Here is a 26,756-nt window from a genome sequence, read left to right on the forward strand (position 1 = left end):
ACTCTACTTTCCTTTGATTTATTTTGCAGCGATTTATCTATCAGTTCTTATAATTTATATTAATACGTTTTTGTTTTGTATAATAACTAACACAATAACACGTAAGTACTTTATTTGGTGTTCGATTTTTAACAAATTTTTAGTTCTATGTTCTTTTAGTATAGTATAGGTATTGTTTAATAGTGTGTCCGTTACTAACTTCGTACACGTCCATTACTAATAACTGCATTTGTACACACTTTTTTTGGAGAGTGACTAGTTTTATTCATGGCTTGTATTACTTTATCAATTATTGTCATAATCTGTTTTGTGTGTCCAATAAATAAAAATAAAAAATAAAAAATCAGCTACATTATATTAATCTATATACTTCTATACTATCTATACCTACTAATAAATAAAATTGAAGTGTCCGTCTGTAATCTCGAACTAACTACCACAAATTAAGCTCATTTATTATGGTTATTTAACTGTACCATGACTGATTCACTCACATGTCTTTGAAAATTTTGTCTGTCTGTCAGTTTGAACGGGCTAATCTTCGGAACGGGAACGGAACCTATTTTGACGAAACTTTCACAGACAAGTAGAGGATTAACCAAGGAGTAACATAGGCTACACTTTTAACCGACTTTCAAAAAAAGAGGAAATGTGTTATTCTACATAATATTATGTAGGTAGGTACACCGAAATCTCCGAGATTTCTGGACCGATTTGCGTTTTTAGGGTTCCGTACCTCAAAAGGAAAAACGGAACCCTTATAGGATCACTTTGTTGTCTGTCAAGAAACCTACAGGGTACTTCCCGTTGACCTAGAATCATGAAATTTGACAGGTAGGTAGATCTTATAGCTGACATTTGGGGAAAAATCTGAAAACCGTGAATTTAGGGTTAGATCACACAAAAAAATTAAATTGTGGTCATGAACTAATATTTAGTATTTTCAACTTACGAAGTGAGTGACTATATCAAGTGGGGTATCATATGAAAGGTCTTCACCTGTACATTCTAAAACAGATTTTTATTTATTTTTATGCATCATAGTTTTTGAATTATCGTGCAAAATGACGAAAAAATACGACTGTAGTACGGAACCCTCAGTGTGCGAGCCTGACTCGAACTTGGCCGGTTTTTTCTAAATCGATAGATTTAGAAACTGTCGATTATAAATTGATATTGGAGGTACCGACTAAGTAAAGCCTTTATAGATGTACTGGAAGAGCCACAACTCCTCAACCTTGATACTGTAAGGAATCGCATTCCTATACCGTGCTGTTTTTTTTTTTTTTTTTTTACGGGATTTTGATTCCACGGGAATTTTAAAGAGTCGTGCGTTTTAATGTTTTTACGAAATGTGGTACCTACTGAGTACGTTACATCCCGGGGACGGGCTACTTTTTAGGCCACTTTTTGTCCTGGAAAATCAAAAGTTCCCACGGGATTTTCAAAAACCTAAATCCACGCGGGCGAAGCCGCGGGCATTAGCTAGTCTAAATATATAAAAGGAAAAGGTAACTGACTGACCTATCAACGCACAGCTCAAACTACTGGACGGATCGGGCTCAAATTTGGCATGCAGATAGTTATGACGTCGGCATCCGCTAAGAAAGGGTTTTTGAAAATTCAACCCCTAAGGGGGTGAAATAGGGGTTTGAAATTTATGTAGTCCACGCGGACGAAGTCGCGAGCATAAGCTAGTAATATATAAGTATGGATGCCTTCTATAAAAAAATGTATTCTTATGATTGTTTTATCATTTTCAGGGAATTTGAAGAAAGAGGTACTTCCAGTGACTCTGGACTTACAAGTTACACAGAATGACAAAGAAGAGTTTGATGACCTCTGGCGTAGTGGTGAGCGCTGTGGTCTTATAAGTGGGAGGCCCTGGGTTCGACTCCCAGCAGAGGCAATTTGGGAATTCATCAGTACCTACCCTTATTATAAATGCGAAAGTGTGTTTGTTTGTTGGTTTGTCTTTCAATCACGTCGCAACGGTGCAACGGATTGAAGTGACTTTTTGCATGGGTATAGTTAAAGACCTGGAGAGTAACATAGGCTACTTTTATCCCGGAAAATCAAAGAGTTCCCACGGGATTTTTAAAAAACCTAATTCCACGCGGACGAAGTCGCGGGCATCAACTAGTAATTTCTAAGTTGGTCTGCGGCAGGCCTCGTCTGCCGCAGAACCGATAGCCGCTGGGGCAGACGTGTTCTGGAGTGGAGACCGCGTATCGGCAAGCGCAGTGTGGGACGACCTCCAACCCGCTGGACTGACGACCTTAAGAAGCTAGCGGGAAACTTAGGTTAAGGTTTTCGGCCGAGCTTACTACGTCATCTTAATACCAGAATAAGAAAAAAAAGCTTTCATTAATCAAAGACGCAAGATAGAAGTGGTACTTCTGCCATCTATTGAAAGTTTTGCATGAATTTCATACTACATAATAGATGGCGCTAGGTGTATGGTTTTTCACAATGTATCTGTATTAATCCGCCTCGACTTCGCTCGCGGGATTTTCTGAAAATCCTTCCTTAGGGGGACTACGTCAGAGTGAATTAGAGTGAGGGAACTCTCGGTTTGATTAGAATCTGAATCTGAATCAACTGTGTTGTTAGATAAGTAGAGGATTATCCAAGGAGTAACAAAGGCTACTTTTTTAACCGACTTTCAAAAAGGAGGAGTTTTGTTTTTCTACCAATGTACATAGAAATCTCCGAGATTTCTGAACCGACTTGCGTAATTTTTTTTTTATTCTATAGGGAAACTTTGCGACATTGTCCCCTAAAATATTTGGATTTCAACTCCTCAATCCTGATGCTGCAGGGAACCTGACCACCAAAACTGATGGGATTTAGAAACTGTCGATTAGAAATTAATCCTATCAAGTAAAGACTTCGTTAAACTCGAGGACCGAACTCCTCAACCCTGATGCTGTAAGGAATTGCATTCCTAAATCCTGGTGATTTAGAAACTGGCCTACTAATTTGGTTAGAAAAAGGAACGACTAACGCCGGAAGACGTAGCGTTGGAAGACCCCCCCACTAGGTGGACGGACGACATCAGGCGAGTCGCAGGGAGCCGCTGGATTCAGGCGGCGCAAGACCGTGGCGTGTGGAAGTCCCTACAAGAGACCTATATCGAGCAGTGGACGTCTATTGGTTGATGATGATGATGAAACTGACGCCATACCGCTTGCTTCCACAATCCAAAACCTGCTAACATTCCTATTTGCATTAGGCTTTGAGATCGGTATGTTTCCGAACTTGCCAGCGAGACAGGAGCGGAGAAGGCGGGTAGAGAGGCGCGAGGGGTGCAACAGATCGACGTGATTTTTGCATGGATATGGTTAAAGACCTGAAGAGATAAGTTATTATTATTCCGGAAAATCAAAGAGTGCTCACGGGATTTTTATAGGTACACGGAGATCGTGCTAAATGTACCAAGCATAAAGTTTCTTTTACCTGCACTAGATGGCGTTGTAAACTATTGCAACACGCTAAAATTTAGCTGTCGTCTGACATACATATACTAGCGGAGTTTTAAATTTAAATTACGTTTTCTTTAGACATTACGACAGCATTTTTTGGAAACCTCTATGAATGAGGTCATAAATTGCACCTTAAGCATTTATGGCTTATGCTACTAGCTATTTACTGGAAATACAAAGCTTAGCTTGTATCCTGGACATGGATATAGATACTGTTTAGGGTTCCGTACCTCAAAAGGAAAAACGGAACCCTTATAGGATCACTTTGTTGTCTGTCTGTCTGTCAAGAAACCTACAGGTTACTTCCCGTTGACCTAGAATCATGAGATTTGGCAGGTAGGTGGGTCTTATAGCTGGTTTTAGGGGAAAAATCTGAAAACCGTGAATTTGTATTCACATCACACAAAAAAAATTAAATTGTGGTCATAAACTAATAATTAGTATTTTCAATTTTCGAAGTAAGATAACTATATCAAGTTGGGTATCATAATATGAAAGGGTTGCATTTGTACATTCTAAAACAGATTTTTATTTATTTTTAGGTAGAATAATTTTTAGTTTATCATGCAAAATGTCGATAAGATACGATTGTAATACGGAACCCTCAGTGCGCGAGTCTGGCTCGCAATTGGCCAGTTTTTTATCTCGTAAAATCGAAGAGTTCCCACGGGATTTTTAAAAGTCTAAATGCACGTGGGGGAAACCGCGGGCTACAACTAGTGTCAAGTTCCTATTAGGCTATGGTGTCGTAAAATTTCGACGACCTCCCTGGCGCAGTGGTGAGTGCTGTGGTCTTAATAGTGGGAGGTTCCGGGTTCGATTCCTGGCAGGGGTTTGGAATTTTATAATTTCTAAATTTCTGGTCTGGTCTGGTGGGAGGCTTCGGCCGTGGCTAGTTACCACCCTACCAGCAAAGCCGTGCCGCCAAGCGATTTAGCGTTCCGGTACGATGCCGTGTAGAAACCAAAGGGGTATGGGTTTAATAAAAACAGCCATACCCCTTCCAGGTTAGTCCGCTATCATCTTAGACTGCATCATCACTTACCACCAGGTGAGATTGCAGTCAAGGGCTAACTTGTATCTGAATAAAAAAATAAAAAAACAAAGGAAAAGGGCTAGCTTAGGTCTACCTGCGTCATATGGCCCTACTAACATGTGACGCCTGCCAGTGACGTCGAAGCCTCGACGTTTTGTGAGAAGTTCCCTAACTGTCGTGAACCGTGACTACGTTGATATAGTATAACAGTAATAGATGCCAGGGCCCAGGGGTGTTACAGATATTAGCATCCGCATCCGCAAATTCGGAACATCCGCATTCATTCAGACCTGCACATCCGCATGCGCATCAATTAATGCGGAGTTTTTAGATCCTCAATAGCTCAACCGGTATAGGAGTGGACTGAAAACCGAAAGGTCGACGGTTCAAACCCCGCCCGTTGCACTATTGTCGTACCTACTCCTAGCACAAGCCTGACGCTTAATTGGAGAGGAAAGGGGAATATTAGTCATTTAACATGGCTAATATTCTTTTTAAAAAATAAAATAAATAAAAATATTTGCAACAAGTAACGACCTGCAAAGAAAGTGGGTGGGGCCAGAGTGTCGCTTGCCTCGCGCCTCTTTGCGTGTTGTATAATTTTTTTTAAGTTTGACATTTCTAGCTGTCATTCTGGTCATTGGGATTAAAAAATAAACTATTGGTCATAAATTAATTATTGGTCTCGCTATAGGTGCCTATAGTTCTTGTATTTCTCGAAGGCCTCTGACTCATGCTTGTGTTTAAGTCGTATCGGTATACGGTACCTACACTAAAGTTTGACAGCGCTTGCTCGCGACTGATTGGTCCGACATGCATGCACACTTACGCAATGACCATGTAAACGACGTTACCACAAGTAAAGTTCAATAGCCTTCACTAGTCGAGGCGAAGCCGAGTAAGATACTTCCCAAGTGACTTTCGGCTAGCGCCTCGTCCTTTATCTAGTCTTTTTATATGTATAGTAGACAAATCTTTTTACAGTGGGATTTAGTTTTAGAAATAATTTGTACCTATTATTAAAGTAAATAAGTAAGTACAGAAAGGAGATCGCCCGTGAACGGGCCCTCTTTTGTGGCGTCGTGTCCAAACTTAAATTATTTAAAAAAAAATGAGTTAATTACGATTATAATATGTTTTATTACGACTTTTCTTTCACCCTATCATTGAAAATATCCACAATTACAGTTAGAATTGGAAACATCCATTTATTTTGAAGAAGTATTAATAAAATACCAGCAATATCAGCAACATAAAAAATAAGATTTCTTTAAAACCAGGGTGAATAAATGGAAATCGTTTGCAGAATATAAAAAGGTAATTATTTGTGTACAAAATAAAATTAAAACCATTGTGACATAACAATTATATTGGGGGGGCCCAAAGCTCCTAAGAAAATGGGCAATCTCCTTTCTCGTAAACACACTCTCTCCTTTGTTATCAATAGTTAATTGAGCACATAGTGACCCTCACTATCACCACTCACCGTCCTCTGTCCTCTCCAGTGCAATGTGAGGTCCTTTGTACTCGTCATATTGTTGTTACTACCTACCTAGTACCAGCGATATCAATGTATCACTAGATGTTCTTTAATATTCTTACTAGAGTAGGTAGTTTAGGAATTGTGTTACATTTACTTTTAACTTTTGCATGCCTTCTGCTAGGCGAAACATGTCTACTGTTTAACTCTGTAAGACCTTGTGTAAATTAATGTGTTTGTGCAAAATAAATAAATTGAATTGAATAGATATTCCACTGAATGTTCCATTAGACGTAATCAAATCAGAAATGAGGAGATCTGTAGGAGAACCAGAGTAACCGACATAGCTCAACGTCGTCGGGTTGTTATTCTTAGCCTAAGGATTGCGAAGATGAGGTGGCAAAGTGGCTAGAATGGCGTCTTTGCACCGGAAAACGCAGCGTTGGAAAACCTAGTCTAGCTGAACAAACGACATCAGAAGAGTCACAGGGAGCCGCTGGATTCAGGCGGCGCAAGACCGTGGAAGTCCCTACAAGAGACCTGTGTCCAGCAGTGGACATCTATCGAATAGTATTGATGATGATGATGACTAGAAACGTCGTAAGGCGTTTGCTAGTAGATCGCACTCTCAACCGCTGCCAAAATCTTAGAAAAAAAAATTGTGTTGGTTTTAATTTTGCATTTTTTGGCGTATTTTGCATCTATTCCTAGTTCTAAAAAGTTTCTTCGCTAATATAATCGCGAATCGTATTATAACACTATTAGTTTCTTCATAATGAATATTCATTTTGTGATCTTCCACTCTGGCACATCAGACAAGCATGTGTATCACGCGCTGACATTCTGCTAGTACATGGTGTGCCAGCTTACCAGCAATGAACCAAAAGCTTAATTTGCTATAATTCGCTGAAACAGGGCGAATCTGTATGGTGCAACATGCAGCATGCGAAATGCACCGCCCGCCCTCCCATTGCTAAACATGCAGGAAGAAGCAGCCACCAGGCAAGCAATACGCACCACCACCACGCAGCACCACACAAATCCCAAACACACTCGACGCACGTTTCGCCCCCACACCGGGGCATCCTCAGGAGATGTAGACCTTACAATGCACAATTGCAAAGTGACAATCGTGACAAATGCTTACCAGCACCTAGCGTACCATTCATTGGTGTTAGGATCTTAATTTAATTAGCTTCAAAATTGCATTATACTTTTATTTTTACATTGGCAACTTTATTTTTAAATAGACTATCAGTTGTCATTCTGGAGTTTTGACGCTAGTTGGCGTAAAACGGCGGAAACCAATCAGATTCTTAATTGTCATGTTGGCAATTCTAATTTTAAAATACTATTTTGTCATTGGTTGACGCTGGTTGGCGCAGAGCGGTGGGACCAATGAAGTTGGGTTTCTCCCACCCTGACGGTTGGAAGCTGGACGAGAGGGTTCGTTGGTTTTAGCGGACACTCTCGAGAGAGATCCTGTGTTGTTTATAAGTGCAAGCTGTGAGAATAGTGTTGTTAGCAGTTGTTATAGTAAAACTAAGAGAATGATTAAAGTGATTATTTATGAGTAACATGGTAGCATCATTTCCGAGAGCCTTCATCGCAATCCTACGTAGGCCTAAGCTTATAATGGCATGTGTGTCACGGGCTTAAAGCAGATTACAATATTGACAGGAGTGCTGATACCGATGTCCGTTGGAACATGTTGCTACTACGAAGCGCCTCATCTAGTGAAACATTTATATCGTTACCTAGTAGGTTCCTACTATGCAAGGAAGTATTTATCTTCAATGATTTGTAATGTAGGTGATGGTGGGGGGTAACCCTACCCCCCTTGAGCAAGTCCTTTGAATCGATTTACTTATTTAATCGTAAAAAATTCACTGCAATTTCCTTACCTATTGATTTATTGATAAAAGTAACTTATTTCGTCCGCATGGACTGTACAAATTTTAAACGCCTATTTTACCTCCTTAGTGGTTGAATTCTTAAAAATCCCTGTACCAAATATGAATCCGCATCCGTAAAAGCTCCGCATTAATTGATGCGGATGCGGATGTCTGAATTAAATCAGATGTTCCGCATTTTTGGGATACGGATGTGAATATCCCTAACACCTCTAATAGGTTCAATGATTTGTAATGTAGGTGATGGTGGGGGGTAACCCTACCCCCCTTGAGAAAGTCCTTTTGAATCGATTTACTTATTTAATCGTAAAAAATTCACTGCAATTTCCTTACCTATTGATTTATTGATAAAAGTAACTTATTTCGTCCGCATGGACTGTACAAATTTTAAACGCCTATTTTACCTCCTTAGTGGTTGAATTCTTAAAAATCCCTGTACCAAATATGAATCCGCATCCGTAAAAGCTCCGCATTAATTGATGCGGATGCGGATGTCTGAATTAAATCAGATGTTCCGCATTTTTGGGATACGGATGTGAATATCCCTAACACCTCTAATAGGAACTTATATTCAATGATTTGTAATGTAGGTGGTGGTGATAACCCTACCCCCCTTGAGCAAGTCCTTTTGAATCGATTTACTTATTTTATCGTAAAAAATTCACTGCGATTTCCTTACCTATTGATTTATTGATAAAAGTAACTTATTTCGTCCGCATGGACTACACAAATTTTAAATCCCTATCTTACCCCCTTAGGGGTTGAATTTTCTATATAATAGGTATGTTCTCTTTATGAATCCGAGGCAATCTACATATATCTATATATATAAAATTCAAAGTCATGACTGACTGACTGACATATATTTCAACGCACAGCCTAAACCGCTGGTCCTAAAGACATGAAATTTGGAGGGTCTATTCTTTGTAAAGAGTAGGTACCCACTAAGAAAGGATTTTTCGAAATTCCACCCCTAAGTGGGTTAAATGAGGGATGGAAGTTTGTATGAAAGTCCGTCATTTGTCAAGTTATTTGCATGAAAATTGGTATTTGGGTTTTCGGTTACAAATGAAGAAATACGTGTTTCAGGATTTTTGGAAAATTCGCCCATAAGGGTGGTAAAATAGGGCATGAAAGATTTAATTATTGATATTATAATTAACTTGAAATTTGGAAAGTAGGATTTTTCTTGTGGTTAGGTGTCAGCTAAAAAACGACTATGAGAAAAACCCGCCAACTCCCCCCCCCCCAGCCAAGGGGTGAAATGGGGGTTGGAAGGTTATATGTGGTATTCCGTATTCGGTGCTGTTCAGTACCCGTAGTACAAGATTTTACGTCTCACCAAACCAAACCAAATTCGAGAGTCGAAATACTTCCGCGTTACAGTAAAATGGACCTAAACAGCCTTGAATTGAAGTCAAATATTCAATGCCACTGATTTTAATTTCGCAATGTTTCCGCTTGGAGCGCTGGCTGTAGAAGTGTAGACAAACTTGAGCTTTAAAACAAGGCGTTTAAGATCCAGTTTACTGTAACGCGGAAGTATTTCGACTCTCGAATTTGGTTTGGTTTGGTGAGACGTAAAATCTTGTACTACGGGTACAGAGTGCGCGTCTAATGTTTGTTTCGGGCACGCACCTCTAACTTTTCGGAATTATGTGCGTTTTAATTAATTAAATATCACTTGCTTTAACGGTGAAGGAAAACATCGTGAGGAAACCTGCATGCCTGAGAGTTCTCCATAATGTTCTCAAAGGTGTGTGGAGTCTACCAATCCGCACATGGCCAGCGTGGTAGACTATGGCCAAAACCCTTCTCACTCTGAGAGGAGACCCGCGCTCTGTAGTGAGCCGGTGATGGGTTGATCATGATGATGATGATGATGATACTCTATATAAAAGGACAAGCTGACTGACTGACTGATCTATCAACGCACAGCTCTAACTACTTGACGGATAGGGCTGAAATTTGATATGCAGATAGCTATTATGACGTAGACATCCGCTAGGAAAGGATTTTTGAAAATTCAACCCCTAAGAGAGTAAAATAGGGGTTTGAAAGTTTAGTTAGTCTACGTGGATAAAGTTGCGAGTATAAGTCCCGCAAATTGCTATTGCGCTGGAGCCATGTCTCATTAACATCGAAATGGCGTCATTTTTACGTCAGCTGAAATAGAATATACCATCAGCTCGAAACTTCAGTCTAGTGCTGACGTCACTAAAATGGCGGCCACGCGCTTTAGCAATTTGCGGGACTTATATAAGCTGGTTAGGTGCACATTATAGGTAGGTATAGCGAGAAAAATCATTAAAATAAAATAAAAATAAAAATCTTTTTTATTCGAATAAACTTTTACAAGTACTTTCGAATAGTCGGATGCATCTACCACTGGTTCGGAATGCCTTTCCTACCGAGAAGAACCAGCAAGAAACTCGGCGGTTGCTCTTTTCAAATATTTGATATAGGTACAAGATTATGCCATGTATAAAATAGTATTTGCAGTCTTGTGCGTTGCTGGAACGAGCTGCAGGTCAAATCCACGCTCTTTTATCATTTAGATAATCTTCAATTGTGTAATATGCTTTTTTCAGGAGCATATTTTTAATAGATTTTTTAAACTTGTGCAAAGGTAAGTCCAAAATAGTTTGCGGGATTTTATTATAAAAGGTAATACCCATATCCACAAATGACTTATGGACTTTCCTGAGGTAAATATATAATAGGTAGGTTTCATTAAGTAATTATGTGTTTTAAAGAGCTTTCTGTCTCAAACTCAATTAGCGACCACGTTCGCAAACAAATAGCAATAATTAACAGAGCTATAACAAATTATTATATTAATATAGCTATTATTAATAATAATATAATAATCAGTAAGTAGTTACTGGCATTATCGAGCAATGTAAACACAGAGTCAATAACGCAAGTTCAAAGTTTAATGATACGGTTGGGTAAATGATCTTTCTGATTGACTAGTTACTGCTCTCCGATTTGTCCTCGTGTGATTACAATAGAGAAATTCATTTTTATCCGGGGCTTTATCACTTCACCTATAAACAAATCAACTGATAAGTCCCGCAAATTGCTATTGCGCTGGAACCATGTCGTCATTTTGACATCATTTGACGTATATTTAAGAAGTATTCGCGTAGTTCAAAATTATTTAAATAAACTATTAATAAACTTAAATCTAAAAAAACCAACATTAAATTAAAACTAAAATAAATTAAATTAAATCTAAAACCTCATCGAGACCACCGCAGCGAGGCATTGTACCCAATATTTAAGTAAAAAATATACCTACTATCACCTCGAAACTTCAGTCTAGTGCTGACGTTACTAAAATGGCGGCCACGCGCATTAGCAATTTGCGGGACTTAATTGTATATATTTTTTTAATCTTGCCCTAGTAAGTTTGTAAGTTAGCCCTTGACTGCAATCTCACCTGGTGGTAAGTGATGATGCAGTCTAAGATGATAGCGGGCTAACCTGGAAGTGGTATGGCAGTTTTTTATTAAACCCATACCCCTTTGGTTTCTACACGGCATCGTACCGGAACGCTAAATCGCTTGGCGACACGGCTTTGCCGGTAGGGTGGTAACTAGCCACGGCCGAAGCATCCCACCAGACCAGACCAGAAATTTAGAAATTATAAAATTCAAACCCCTGCCAGGAATCGAACCCGGGACCTCCCACTATTCCCACAGCGCTCACCACTGCGCCAGGGAGGTCGTCAAGTATTAAAACTTAAATGATGACTACTAGTTAAATCAGCAACTTTTTAGGATTCCGTACCTCAAAAGGAAAAAGGAACCCTTATAGGATCACTTTGTTGTCTGTCTGTCTGTCCGTCTGTCCATCTGTCCGTCGTGTCTGTCAAGAAAACCTATAGGGTATTTCCCGTTGACTTAGAATCATGTTTGGTAGCAGTGGCGTGCACAGGATTTGAAGCCAGGGTAGGCATTAGTTAAGTAGGAGCCTGTTTACTGGCAGGTCATTATGAAAAATATGCATTGAGCTATTCAACTGGGGTAAGCAGTGCATTTATGCCTCTATGACCTGCACGCCACTGTTTGGTAGGTAGGTAGGTCTTATAGCACAAGTAAAGGAATAAATCCGTAAACCGTGAATTTAAGGTTACCTATATCACAGAAAAAAAATTAAAATGTGTTCATGAATAAATATAAGTACCTACCTTCCAAATAATATCTGTCCCGGCTTTACTCACGTGTGTAGTCGACGTTAGCCCGACTAGTTTCGAACCCATACGGGGTCCTTTTTCAAGGGAGTCCGTTCGCGCACGCGCCGAGGTTTTGACTGCGGGGTCACGGTAGTTTAAACGCTAAAATAAGTACCTACCTATTTAGTACCTATTTTCAATTATCAAAGTTATATAGCTATATCATATGAAATAGCTTAGGTACATTCTAAAACAGATTTTTATTTATTTTTACCCATCATAGTTTTTGAATTATCGTGCAAAATGTCGAAAAAATACGACGAGAGTACGGAACCCTCGTTGCGCGAGCCTGACTCGCACTTGGCTGGTTATATTATAAAACGAGCGCCCCGGCTTCGCTCCAGTGAAATTTTTGAAAACTGCTGAAGGAGTGGAATTTCAAAAATCCGTTTTCAGTGCGTGCCCACGTGAAGTAAATTAAAAAAAAATTATAACGTAAATAAGTCGTTGACCTCTGCTCCCTGTCTTTAAGACGACACTTTTAAAACAATTTATCAGCACAAATATATTATTCTCACAACACGAGCATAAAAAACGTCTTCAAGATAGTATATGTATAGAGGGTGTAACCACTTGGCTCATTTTGTAGTTTTAGTGATTTAGTACTTTTAAAACCCGCAATGTACAGCGTGCAAAACTCGGGTCAACACCCCGCCTACGACGCGGTATTGACCCGAGTGGCCTACTTACGCAACGTTCGTTGACCTCTGGCGTCAGTCAGATGTTTTATTTGCAATATATTGTAAACTTATACAAAATTATAGGATTTTTAATATATTTTTTCGCTTTTTTTTTGTGGTATCATATCATCAGCACTATCACCTGTTTTCGTCTTTGCCTACGTTCTGTTTACACCCTGTATGTATTGTGCGATAATATGACAAAGGTCTGTGACGAAAAAGATTATTTTTAAAATAAACTAGCTGCCCGGCGAACTTCGTACCGCCTAACAGTCGACTCTTTTTCAGGATTTTTTTTAAATTCTTCTCTCCATAAGAACCATCCTCGTACTTCAAGGAATATTATAAAAAAGAATTAGCGAAAGCGGTTCAGCTGTTCTCGAGATTTGCTGTCAGCAACACATTCAGCGATTCATTTTTATATATAGAGAAGAAGAAAAGAAGATAGGTATTTATAGCTAAGTGGTATCTACTATCAAATTAGAAATAAGGAGATCCGTAGGAGAACTAGAGTAACCGACATAGCTCAACGGGTTGCGAAGCTGAAGTGGGAATGTTCGTACAACCGATAGACGTTTGGGTCCCAAGGAGCTGGAATGGCGACCTCTCAAAGGAAAACGTAGTGTTGGAAGAAGTTCCTAAGTAGACAGACGACAAGCGAGTCTGCAGGAGCCGCTGGATTCAGGCGGCGCAACACCGTGGCTTGTGGAAGTCCATGTCTGAAAATCCAATTCTTCGGGGCAGCGATTTCAAATTTTGTCTTCCTTGTAACAATATCAGGTATCGGCATTTTGAGTATGTATTTATGTTATAGCATATTATGTCCTGAAAAAAGCATATTACACAATTGAAGATTATCTAAATGATAAAAGAGCGTGGATTTGACCTGCAGCTCGTTCCAGCAACGCACAAGACTGCAAATACTATTTTATACATGGCATAATTTTGTACCTATATCAAATATTTGAAAAGAGCAACCGCCGAGTTTCTTGCTGGTTCTTCTCGGCAGGAAAGGCATTCCGAACCAGTGGTAGATGCATCCGACTATTCGTAAGCACTTGTAAAAGTTTATACGAATAAAAAAGATTTTCATTTTCATTTTTCATTTATTATTTTATCATCATCAATCGATAGACTTCCACTGCTGGACATAGGTCTCTTGTGAGGACTTCCACACGTCACGGTCTTGCGCCGCCGCCATCCAGCGGCTCCCTGCGACTCGTCTGATGTCGTCCGTCCACCTAGTGGGGGGTCTTTCAACGCTGCGTCTTCCGGTGCGAGGTCGCCATTCCAGCACCTTGAGACCCCATCGGTATCGGATTTACGTACTATGTGCCCTGCCCATTGCCACTTCAGCTTCGCAACCCGTTGAGCTATGTCGGTTACTCTGGTTCTCCTACGGATCTCCTCATTTCCTCATTGATCACGTAGAGAAACTCCGCACATAGCTCTCTCCATCGCCCGCTGAGTGACTCTGAGCTTTCTTATGAGGCCCATAGTTAGCGACCATGTCTCGGATCCATATGTCATCACTGGCAACACGCACTGTTCGAAGACTTATTACGTTATTTAATTAAACATAATTTTATGGATTCTTTGTGAAATAGGTAGTTACCTACTAGAGTAATATAATTTATTATGAAAAAACTTAAGATAAGTTGTAATCGATATATGATTTACTTCTAACATAATATTATTACTTACTTCTTTGACTTAATTATATTATGTTAGAATATTATTATTTACTTATTTGTGATTTAACTGAATAAATTATTAAAGAAACATAATGTGAGTTTTTTTTTTAATTATACCTTTACCCGGTATTTTTTAGATTTATTTTTTACTAGATGATGCCCGCCACTTCGTCCGTATGGACTTAGGTTGTTAAAAATCCCGTGGGCAGGTACGCCTTGATTTTCCGGGATAAAAAGTTGCCTATGTCAATTTCCGGAACACTAGCTACCTTTGTACCAAATTTCACGTAAGTCGGTTAAACGGATGGACCTATAAGAATCCCGTGGGAACTCTTTGGTTTTCCTGGATAAAAGTAGCCTATGTCCGTCCCCGGGATGTAAGCTAACTCTGTACCTAATTTTATCAACTGTTGGGCAGAGTAAACCAGGCACACTTTCGTATTTATAATATTAGTCTGGATTTATTTGTATTAAACAATAAGTAATAGTAAAAAGAAGAAAGATAAGAAATGGGCAGGGAAGTACTTATCTAAATATACCTATAAAATTCAAAGTCCTGACTGACTGACTGACATAGATATCAACGCACAGCCTAAACCGCTGGTCCTAAAGACATGAAATTTGGAGGGTCTATTCTTTGTGAAGAGTAGGTATCCACTAAGAAAGGATTTTTCGAAATTCCACCCCTAAGTGGGTAAAATGGGGGATGGAAGTTTGTATGAAAGTCGGTCATTTTTCAAGTTTTTTGCATGAAAATTGGTATTTGGGTTTACGATTACAAATGAAGAAATACGTGTTTCAGGATTTTAGGAAAATTCGCCCATAAGGGTGGTAAAATAGGGGATGCAAGTTATTATGGGAAAGTTTTAATTATTGATATTATAATTGACTTCAAATTTGGAAAGTAGGTTTTTTCTTGAGGTTAGGTGTCAGCTAAGAAACGACTATGAGAAAAATCCCCCCCCCCCCCCCCCCCCCCCCCTCTAAAGGAGTGAAATGGGGGTTGGAAGGTTATATGTGTTATTCGGTGCTGTTCAGAGTGCGTGTCCTGATGTTATACTGTTTGTTTCTGAAAAAAAATGCCATTTGTTTCCTGTAGGCCACGCGGGCAGAAGCTAGTCTACATATGTAAGAGATATCTACCAGTGGTGGTTAAGGAAGAAGTGGTATAGTCCGCGACAGGTTAAGATGACAATCGGGGTACGAGGCGAGGGGACGCCCTGCTGACCAGCACGTCACCCGCCTTTGCCTGCACCGGGTTAGTGTGGGACTTTCCCTCCTCGATTGCCATTTCGACCTTAGCAGATTTGTAGAGCGTTGTCTCTGTCGTTGAGACCGACAAAACGTCATAATATAGGTATGAGTGTCAGAGACAACGCTCTACAAAGCCGAAATGTCATTCTAAAGGCCGATGCCTTTCTTTCTTTCTTTGATTACTTTCTGTCGCGTAGGTAGGTACTGTACTAGAGTTGTGAGGCCAGAACCTAGCTATTTTATTTATTTTATTTTATTTATTTTATATCTAATTAGAACGGCAGTGCCACTTACACTAACTAGATGATTAATAATAAATTTAAATACAAATAAAGGTACAAGAAAAAAGACATAAAATACAAAACGATAAAAGATCAAAGAATTTTGAATATGTACGCTGAGAACATTGAATGACATATTCATGCAATGCTCTCAGCGTACTTCAGTAACTCCCGAACCAGTATTATAGAGCCATCATTAAATGGGTCCCATTGAGCATTATTGTCCAAAAGCGCGTTGAATGATGCTAATGAACGGGGTATAGGTGACATAGATCTAGCAACAGTGCGATGATGTGGGACCACGAAAAGTTTATTTTTTCGTGGACGAAGATTACTGTTGGATTCAGGGACACGTATGCGACACAGTTGGTTATGAAGTTCTATAATATTATGATTCATTCGTGATCATTCCTATTGGGAATCAATAATAAAAACACGTGCAAGATATGCCCCGACATCCGCCAGTGATAGATAAAATGTTGCAAGCTTGCAGTACAATGTTAACTTTGGCCTCGCAAGCAAAGATAATAAATTAATTGCCCATTTTATGTACTAGTGCTAATTACCGAGATTATTTCATCACTGATAGAATATTGTAGAACACTATCCGGTAATCCGTGTAACCTTTTTTTTTTTTAATAAAAAAAAAGCGAGCAAACGAACACGCGGGTCAACTGATGTTAAATGATTACCGCCGCCCATGAACATTTGAAGTACTAGTGCCAGGTGAAGAGTGCTCTAAATAGCTTTTTGACCTCATTTCACCCTTCTTTTTCTACAACCGCACCGCGCGTCACCGTAAGCAATTTCACTCTCACCACCTGGGCATCTTGTGCACTTCGACCGACCGCATGTTGTGCCAGATCCTTCTGTGCACGCACATGCAAACTGTGGAACCAACTCGCATCCGCGGTGTTCCCAATAGATTACAACATGGGGTTATTCAAGGGTTGGACCAATAAATTCGTTTGTTAGGAATATCATATTGCATGCTAATAGGCAGAATTTGGCTGTACCTTTTTGTTTTGTAACATCTCCACTGTTTACCCAGATTCGCAATAAAGAAATTTGTATTTGTATTTGTGTTTGAAATTCCTGAAAGGCCGGCAACGCATTTGTGGTTCCTCTGGTACTGCAAATATTTATGGGCGGCGGTAATCACTTAACATTAACCCGCCTGCTCGTTTGCTCGCGATCTCTATTTAAAAAAAACCGGCCAAGTCATTTTTGAAGACCTATCCATAGATACCCCACGTATGGGTTTGATGAAAAAAAAATTTTTGAGTTTCAGTTCTAAGTAGGGAAAAATGACCGACTTTCATACAAACTTCCATCCCCCATTTAACCCACTTAGGGGTGGAATTTCGAAAAATCCTTTCTTAGTGGATACCTGCTCTTTACAAAGAATAGACCCTCCAAATTTCATGTCTTTAGGACCAGCGGTTTAGGCTGTGCGTTGATTTCACATAGAAACTTTCATCCCCTATTTTACCACCCTTATGGGCAAATTTTTCAAAACTCCTGAATACCTATCTATGGGGAACCCCAAAAAAATTTTTTTTTTTTTCTTTTTTTTGTGTAAAAATCTTAATGCGGTTCACAGAATACATCTACTTACCAAGTTTCAACACTACATAGCTCTTATAGTTTCGGAAAGAAGTGGCTGTGACATACGGACGGCCAGACAGACATGACGAATCTATAAGGGTTCCGTTTTTGCCATTTGGCTACGGAACCCTAAAAAAATAGGGTTACCGACATAGCTCAACGGGTTGCGAAGCTGAAGTGGCAATGGGCAAGGCACATGGTTTGCAAAACCGATAGACGATAGGTTCCCAAGGTGTTAGGATCACGGAACAGAAAAAACAGTGGAAGTGCTAAGTAGGCGTGGCACGCGTGCCACAATTAAGCGTAGTTACGTAAAACTGATCCCAGTCGCGTTCTAACATCGCGTGGAGTTGGTAGTCTCGCGACAAATTCATATTGCCCTAGCAATGTTACTGTTCCGTTTTGGAGTGTAAAAATGATAGTAGGAGAAAAAATCTTAAAAATGGAGGTGTTTCGTATCATCGGTAAGTACGATTTTCATTGTTTTCTATAAAATCTTAATTTATTTCAATTTACTAATATTTAATAGAACGGTTAGTCAAAATCAACCTTAAACAATTAAGATAAAGTTTATTTTGGATTGATTCTATTCCGAAAGTACTTCGCTCCGTGTTCGCTACTCAAATAGTGATGTGGCCAAGTAGAATATTGAATTTATCGATTGATATCGATACAAGGATATAAATAAATAGTAACGCAATAATTATAATTTATTAATGAGTGAGACGTTACATTGATCACTAAATAGACATCAGTAGTTCCTCTAACCTTCATTTAAAATATTTTTAGGTTTCCCAAAGATGCAAGCATCAAAGAGAAATGGATAGATGCAACGGGTAGAGTTAATTGGATGCCAACCAAATCAAGCATGATATGCTCTGAACATTTTTTTAGAAGTCGATTTTATAATATCAAATAAAGGATATAGATATACGAAACCTACTGCGCTTCCATCAATGAAAATCGTTAAGTCTTTTAATCAAATAACCTTGTTTTATTTTATTACTTTCAGTAAGTATTGAAAATACTTGATATTATAATACAAAACAACACACCTCTTAGTTATATTTTTGTATGAAGATTGACTGACTAAATATCAAATTTAATTCATAAACACACTAATTAATTTTTCTCCTATTCATTTTTATATAGGTACTAGATGATGCCCGCGACTTCGTCCGCGTGGATTTAGGTTTTTAAAAATCCTGTGGGAACTTTTCAACTTCCTATGTCCTTTCCCGGGATGCAAGCTATCTCTGTACCAAATTTCATCAAAAACGGTTGATCGGTTGAGCCGTGAAAAGCTATCAGACAGACAGACAGACAGACACACTTTCGCATTTATAATATTAGTACGGATTTATTCTCAAAATTTAATTTTGGTTTCAGCCACAAAATGATAAATGTGGTCACTCCAGGTTCTTCAAAAAGACAAAGTGATTCGGAGATTCCTGCGTCTAATCACGTTACCGATTTGATGAAGGCAATAGTCGAAAAATATATACATAAATGTTCGCATACACCATTTATTAAAATTAAAAATAAGACTTTCGAAACGCCAGTTTCTTAACAAATAGGTTTTATTTAGGGGCAAGGGCAATAAATAAAATTTATCTATATTCATACGTTGCAGTATTTATTGTGCATACTTGTAAAAGGCATGCATACATACCAGCACTTTTATTCAATTTTATAATTACCTTTTTTAATTTTATTTTTGCGAATGAACAAAATAACGAGTATCTATCGATATCGATAGGTAATTCATTGAGCTACGTGGTGCAGCCTTAACTGAGGAGGAATAAAAATCGACCGATCACGCAAATGTCAACCATATGTTTAAAGTAATTAAGTTTATAATTGCTACTACTTAGAATACCGCCATCTATGGTCAAGTAGCGGAATTAATTGGACAATTGAATCTAGTGTGACGTGAGTGTGACTATAGCTCGTAAATACGTTCTTCCGCTAAAGCAAAATAAATCTTATTTCTAGAGCGTCAGGGTTTATTTCCAAATCTGTGACGTAGGCTAGTTTTGACTAAACTTAAACGACAAATCAAATGATTTGTTTCTTTGTAGTGCAATATATGACTATCGGTATATTTGTATGAGTTTGGCGACAGCGGTTCCTATAGTAATTTTGGTGAATTGCACTTCCACTGTTCTTTCTGTTCCGTGGTTAGGATAGCGACTTCGCACCAGAAAGCGCAGTGCTATAAGACCGGGGGATTTTTGGGGGTCTAGATTAGGGGGGTAGGTAGATGACAACAAAAAACATACTAATAATAATAATTAGCTGTGATAGCCTAGGTTAGGACGTCCGCCTTCTAATCGGAGGTCAGGGGTTCGATCCCGGGCAGGCACCTCTAACTTTTCGGAGTTATGTGCGTTTTAAGTAATTAAATATCACTTGCTTTAACGGTGAAGGGAAACATCGTGAGGAAACCTGCATGCCTAAGAGTTCTCCATAATGTTCTCAAAGGTGTGTGAAGTCTACCAATCCGCACATGGCCAGCGTGGTAGACTATGGCCAAACCCTTCTCACTCTGAGAGGAGAGCCGTGCTCTGTAGTGAGCCGGCAATGGGTTGATCATGATGATGATGATGATGATGATGATAATAATTAGCTTACGTAAACGATTCTTATTTTAGCCAGTTCCTTGACTCCCAGGCAGTGCTCGAGATCAACGCTCTTGAATCATAAACAATATTGTTATCGTTTCGTACTTACCTCATAATGCTGCTCAAATTTATTGCCATACGCAACAAGTCACAACATCTATCGATTCAATCATTTTTGTAATAATTATTTCACAATAATTATTCCACAGACACCTAACAATTGAGTTGTCATTCTAGTAATGGCGAAGAACCGCTAAATGCCCGCCCACGCAGATTTAGGATTAAAAATCCCATGTGAAAATTGATTTTTTTTTTAGTCCGTGACTCCAATCACACCTGGTGATAAGTGATGATGCAGTCTAAGACGGAAGCGGGCTAACTTGTAAAGGATACGGCAGTTTTTATTCAACCCTTAATATGCCCCTTTAGTTTCTACATGGCATCGTAACCGGAAGGCTAAATCGCTTGGTGGCATGCTTTGCCGGTAGGGTGGTAACTAGCTATGGCCGGAGCCAGACTAGATCAGAAATTTAGAAATTATAAAATCCCAAAGCCCTGTCAGGAATCGAACCCGGGTCCTCCCACTAGTAAGACCACAGCGCACCAGTGCACCAGGGACGTCGTCAAAATGCAAGATATCTCCGTACCTTTCATCAAAATCGGTAAAGTATGAAGTATAAAATAATCGTAGCAGACAAAGTCGCAGACATAAAGCTAGTGTTAGAATATAAGGTAATAAGATAGGACTATGGATTACGATTTACGAACAATTACAGTTAATATTAACCGTTAAACTTAAGAAGCTTACTATAGGGTAGCACATAATACTTAATACCTAGGTATATTTAGGTATCTAAGAAAAACGATTTCGTTTGAAAGCTCATTATACACTCGTATTCACTGTTTTGATTTTCGTCAAGGGCTAACTTGTATCTGAAGTGCGAGTCAGACTTGCGCACTGAGGGTTCAGTACTACAGTCGTATTTCTTCGAAATTTTGCACGATAAATCAAAAACTATTTGTACATAAAAAAAACCGGCCAAGTGCGAGTCAAGCTCGCGCAGTGAAACATTTTGCACGATAATTCAAAAACTATGATGCATAAAAATAAATAAAAATCTGTTTTAGAATGTACAGGTGAAGACCTTCCATATGATACCCCACTTGATATAGTTATCTCACTTCATAAGTTGAAAATACTAATTATTAGTTCATGACCACAATTTAATTATTTTTTGTGTGATTTAACCCTAAATTCAGATTTTTCCCCAAATGTCAGCTATAAGATCTACCTACCTGCCAAATTTCATGATTCTAGGTCAACGGGAAGTATCAAGTACCCTGTAGGTTTCTTGACAGACAGACAGACAGACAACAAAAAAAACATCCTATAAGGGTTCCGTTTTTCCTTTTGAGGTACGGAATCCTAATAAATAAAAATCTGTTTTAAAATGTACAGGTAAAGTTGGTTGGTTGTACAAGAAACCCCATTTGGTATAGTTATCTTACTTTGAAAATCGAAAATTCTATTAGTTCATGACCAAATTTTTTGTGTGATCTAACCCTAAATTCACGGTTTTCAGATTTTTCCCCGAATGTCTGCTACAAGACCGACCTACCTGCCCAATTTCATGATTCTAAGTCAACGGGAAGTACCCTTATAAGTTACTTAGCTTCACTATCCCGAGTGATAAATGCTTTATTATCACACGAATGAAGTTACGAGCCACTTACTATACAGGGTGTAACCACAACGCTGGCAAAAACGAAGACAGTTGATTTTTTTTTTGTTTTTTTTATTGATCACGTAAATTTCAATAATACATTTTAAAATAAACAGTTCGCCATCCTCTAGAAACTGTTGAAGTTTATGTGAGGATGGCGAGTTCGCGTTATACAAATTTAATAGAATATAGGTAAAAAAACTGTTATATAAGTAAAAGCTGTTAGTTAATGCATATTTGTACATATAAATATCGTTACAGGAATGATGGTACTACTGACGATTACTGATATTATGATACCACAAATAAAATCCGAAAAAATATTAAAAAATCCTATAGTTTTGTAAAAGTTTACGATATATTGCAAACTAGATGATGCCCGCGACTTTGTCCTCGTGGATTTAGGTTTTTAAAAATCCCATGGGAACTCTTTGATTTTCCAGGATATAAAGTTGCCTATGTCAATTTCCGGGACGCAAGCTGCCTCTTTACCAAATTTCATACAAATTGGTTAAATGGATATGCCTTTGAGAATGAAACTCTTCGATTTTCCGGGACAAGAAGTAGCGTATGTCCTTCCCCGGGATGTAAGCTAACTGTGTACCTCATCAAAATCGGTTAAACTGTTGGGCCGGGAAACGCTAGCAGACAGACAGACAGACAGTCAGCCAAACATACTTTCGAAATTATAATATTAGTAGGTATGGAATAGTATGGATAAAACATCTGACTGACGTTAGAGGTCAATGTTACGTAAGGAGGCCACTCGGAGTCAATACCTCGTCGTAGGCGGGGCATTGACCTGAGTTTTGCACGCTATACATTGCTAGTTTGAATAATACTAAACCACTAAAACTACAAAATGAGGCAAATAGTTATAGGTATTGGATTGTGTTTAGGTAGTATAACAATGGGGCCGATTCTCTAGTACACAATCTCTAAACTAAACTAAATTAACAGGTCTAATTCTAGTGCTATCCTTTTCTGTAAGTAACATTATGAAAGGGATAGCAATAGATTTAGACGTGTCATTTGAGTTTAGTTTAGAGATTGTGTACAATAGAATTAGCCACAATATAACGCTAAGTTTTTGCTAGCGTTCTGGTTACATACACCCTGTATTTCCAGACTGATTATATCACCTAATTTCCAGACTGATTATATCACCTAATTTCCAGACTGATTATATCACCTAATTTCCAGACTGATTATATCACCTAATTTGCTTCTTAGATGTTAATTTTTAACAAATGCTTGTCTGTCTAAGCAGGTATAATAATATTTATCTTATTACTAGATGATCCTAAGAGTTCATCCTCGTGGATTTAGGTTTTTAGGGTTCCGTACCTCAAATGGAAAAACGGAACCCTTATAGGATCTCTTCGTTGTCTGTATATCAGTCTGTCCGTCATGTCTGTTAAGAAAACCTATAGGGTACTTCCCATTGACCTAGAAACATGAAATTTGGTAGGTAGGTAGGTCTTATAGAACAAGTAAAGGAATAAGTTAGAAAACCGTAAATCTGTGGTCCGTCCACCTAGTGGGGGGTCTCCCAACACTGCGTCTTCCGGTGCGAGGTCGCCATTCCAGCTCCTTGGGACCCCAACGTCTGTTGGTTGTACGAACATTCCCACTTCAGCTTCGCAACCCGTTGAGCTATGTCGGTTACTCTAGTTCTCCTACGGATCTCATTTCTGATATTTTGATCACGTAGAGAAACTCCAAACATAGCTATCTCCATCGCCCGTACTTAAATAATCAACAATAAATAATTAATTATATTATTTTGTCGACAATTAGCATACTTAATTCCTATTTTTATCTAATAAAGCAAATCCTAACGACCTTTGCTACTGGGCCCAAATGAACGACATTATCGACTGTAAACATCTATCTAACTACTAATAAATAAAATTGAAGTGTCTGCCTTATATTAAGCTCATATGGTTATTTGAACTGTACCATAAGTGAATCACACGTTTTTAAAATTTTTGTCTGTCTGTCTGTTTGAACGGGATAATCTTCGGAACAGCTAAACCTACTTTGAGGGACTTTCACAGACAAGTAGAGGATTCACCAGGGAGTAACATAGGCTACTTTATTAACCGACTTTCAAAAAAGGAGGAGTTGTGTTTTTCTACCTAAGTACACCGAAATCTTCGAGATTACTGAACCAATTTGCGTAATTTTGTTTAATCGATAGAGAAACTTTGCGAAATTGTCCCATAAAAAATTTAGATTCCAACTCCTGAATCCTTATGCTGTACGGGACCTGACCACAAAAATTGATGGGATTTAGAAACTGTCGGTTATAAATTTATATTGGAGGTAAAGACTTTTTGAAGTCGAGGACCCAACTCCTTGGCCCTGATGCTGTAAGGAATTGCATTCCTAAATCGTGGTGATCCCATGGGATTTTTAAAGAATCATGCGTTTAAATATTTTTTTATAAAATTTGGTAGGTAGGTACTGTCTTGCATCCCGGGGACGGGCTACTACGGATGGGTTACTTGTGTCCTGGAAAATCAAAAGTTTCCACGGTATTTTCAAAAACCTAAATCGACGCGGGCGAAGCCGCGGGCATCAGCTAGTTCTCAATAAACTTTTATAATTCGAATTTCAAATGACACACGACGTCGTTGGAAAATGGCGCGGCGCTGCATCTATAAAACCAGGAGAGGGGCGCACTATCCTGCATTTGCCATCCAGACGTGGTGGTAGCTATACGTCTATATAGTATTGTTAGAATAAGTATCTAGAGACTGATAAATTAAAGTGATATACACCCCGACAAAATGGGGACCAATAGAATAAGTTTAAGCATTTTTAGTGTTACCTTATTATTCTCTGTTTTATGGACCCCTGCTCTCTCTAATGGTGAGTTATTCAACCTCTTCATTTTTTTATTTGTTTTTCATTAAATTTCGTTATTATAAGCTTTTGAAATACTTACATTATCAATTTGACTAGGTACCTATATTTTCTCACAAGCCAAAGCTTATAGTAATAAAATATCAGGAAAATTTTAGAACTGAAAAGTAACTTATTGTAATTATTTGATTTTTATTTAAGTACATTATATTATATACCTACCTATGTCAAAAAAAATGTAATTGAAAATTGATTCTGAATCTACTTATGTAAAGCTCTATAGTAGCTGTAAGTAGGCTCTATAGTAGAAAATTGGGAAAACTATTGAAAATCATTAGGTATTTTTAGCGACTAAGTTTTATAGTTAAGTATACTATAATATTACAATTAGAAAGTTTTTACAATTAACTGATCAACGCCGAATCAGCTAAACAGATTTTCAGAGAAGAAATTTGATGCATATACTTAGTAGGTACAGACAAAGTAGATTTAACCATAATCATAATCATGTATATATTTTGCTCCGATATGGTACATGTATATTTATTTACATGGGATCCTAAAGATTAGATAATCACTTACTCTATGTAATATTACTCTACATAATCTATTGTAAATTTACTGTATAGCAGAGTTCTTTTCACGTACAATTTAATAACTCATATTAGAATAGAATAGAATAGAATAGAATATAATGTTTTTTTATTCATGTAAACTTTTTAAAAGTGCATATTATCAAAATATGCATAAAATTTCTGCCATGCTAATTTAATACCTACAACTCTACAGTTTCAGCGCTTTACTTGGTCTAAAAAATACACTTTTTCCAGATTTTTAGAAATAAAAATATTACCAAAATTATAGAAAAATTATTGAAAAATAAGTAAAACACTAGTCATTAGGTTTATCACATTCTATAATACATATTATATTTAGGTATCCACTAAATCACTAACACGAAAAAAATGCCTGTGACACACCGATGCAGATGGACAAACGGACTGGACGAAACTATAATATATTAAGACTTCCTTGGTTTGGTACGGAACTCTAATAATTTAAATAATTGTTTGTATACACGCTGAAATTGTTATGGTTGTTTCCTAAAGCGAAATGATTTTGTAATGGTTTCACAATCGATTTATAAACATAAAAAATATTAGAATCAAAAATGGCAAATTTACAATCGAGAAAAACAAAACTCGAATGAGACCTCGAACCAATAGTAGTACCGCGTCCGTGCAGGCTAGTTTATGCCGTATCACTACGCACGAGAGAGCGAGAGACCCGTGCTCTGTAGTGCGCAGGCGATGGGTTGATCATGATGATGATGATGATGAAGGAAAAGTAAACCCGGCGCTTTAGACCTTCTTGAGTTAGGTTTTTACTCGTATCATGTCAATGTTCGTTCTCGGTACAGTTCTTGCGTTTTTTTTTATTTATTCAGATACAAGTTAGCCCTTGACTGCAATCTCACCTGGTGGTAAGTGATGATGCAGTCTAAGATGATAGCGGGCTAACCTGGAAGGGGTATGGCAGTTTTTATTAAACCCATACCCCTTTGGTTTCTACATGGCATCGTACCGGAACGCTAAATCGCTTGGCGGCACGGCTTTGCCGGTAGGGTGGTAACTAGCCACGGCCGAAGCCTCCCACTAGACCAGACCAGAAATTTAGAAATTATAAAATTCCAAACCCCGGCCAGGAATCGAACCCGGGACCTCCCACTATTAAGACCACACCGCTCACCACTGCGCCAGGGAGGTGCGTTTCACGAAGGCCACTGACTCATGCTTGTGTTTAAGTCGTATCGGTATACGTAAGGTACCTACACTAAATGTGTGCGTTTGACAGCGCTTGCTCGCG

The 26,756-nt window shown here is 38.4% G+C and overlaps 2 protein-coding genes and 1 long non-coding RNA gene across 3 annotated transcripts in view; all 3 read left to right on the forward strand.

Annotated features, from left to right (window-relative positions):
- Window positions 1–14,590, forward strand: part of LOC117993130 (uncharacterized) — an 81,712-nt gene extending 67,122 nt beyond the window's left edge. Inside the window, exons 6-7 of the transcript XR_011238116.1 lie at window positions 1,764–4,230; window positions 11,644–14,590. The gene's annotated coding sequence lies outside the window, so the exon portion shown is untranslated. The remainder of the gene's footprint in view (window positions 1–1,763; window positions 4,231–11,643) is intronic.
- Window positions 14,591–17,920: 3,330 nt separating this feature from the next.
- On the forward strand, window positions 17,921–19,257 carry LOC138403970 (uncharacterized). Its single transcript, XR_011238083.1, has 3 exons — window positions 17,921–18,135; window positions 18,461–18,682; window positions 19,061–19,257. It is a non-coding gene; the product is annotated as an uncharacterized lncRNA (long non-coding RNA).
- Window positions 19,258–24,698: 5,441 nt separating this feature from the next.
- apolpp (retinoid- and fatty-acid binding glycoprotein apolipophorin) overlaps window positions 24,699–26,756 on the forward strand; it is a 78,324-nt gene continuing 76,266 nt past the window's right edge. Inside the window, exon 1 of the mRNA XM_034980895.2 lies at window positions 24,699–24,896. Within this exon, the coding sequence (XP_034836786.1) occupies window positions 24,815–24,896 (82 nt within the window). The 5' untranslated portion in view covers window positions 24,699–24,814. The remainder of the gene's footprint in view (window positions 24,897–26,756) is intronic.

The sequence above is a fragment of the Maniola hyperantus genome, chromosome 23 (assembly GCF_902806685.2).
Source record: "Maniola hyperantus chromosome 23, iAphHyp1.2, whole genome shotgun sequence".
Lineage (NCBI taxonomy): Eukaryota > Metazoa > Arthropoda > Insecta > Lepidoptera > Nymphalidae > Maniola > Maniola hyperantus.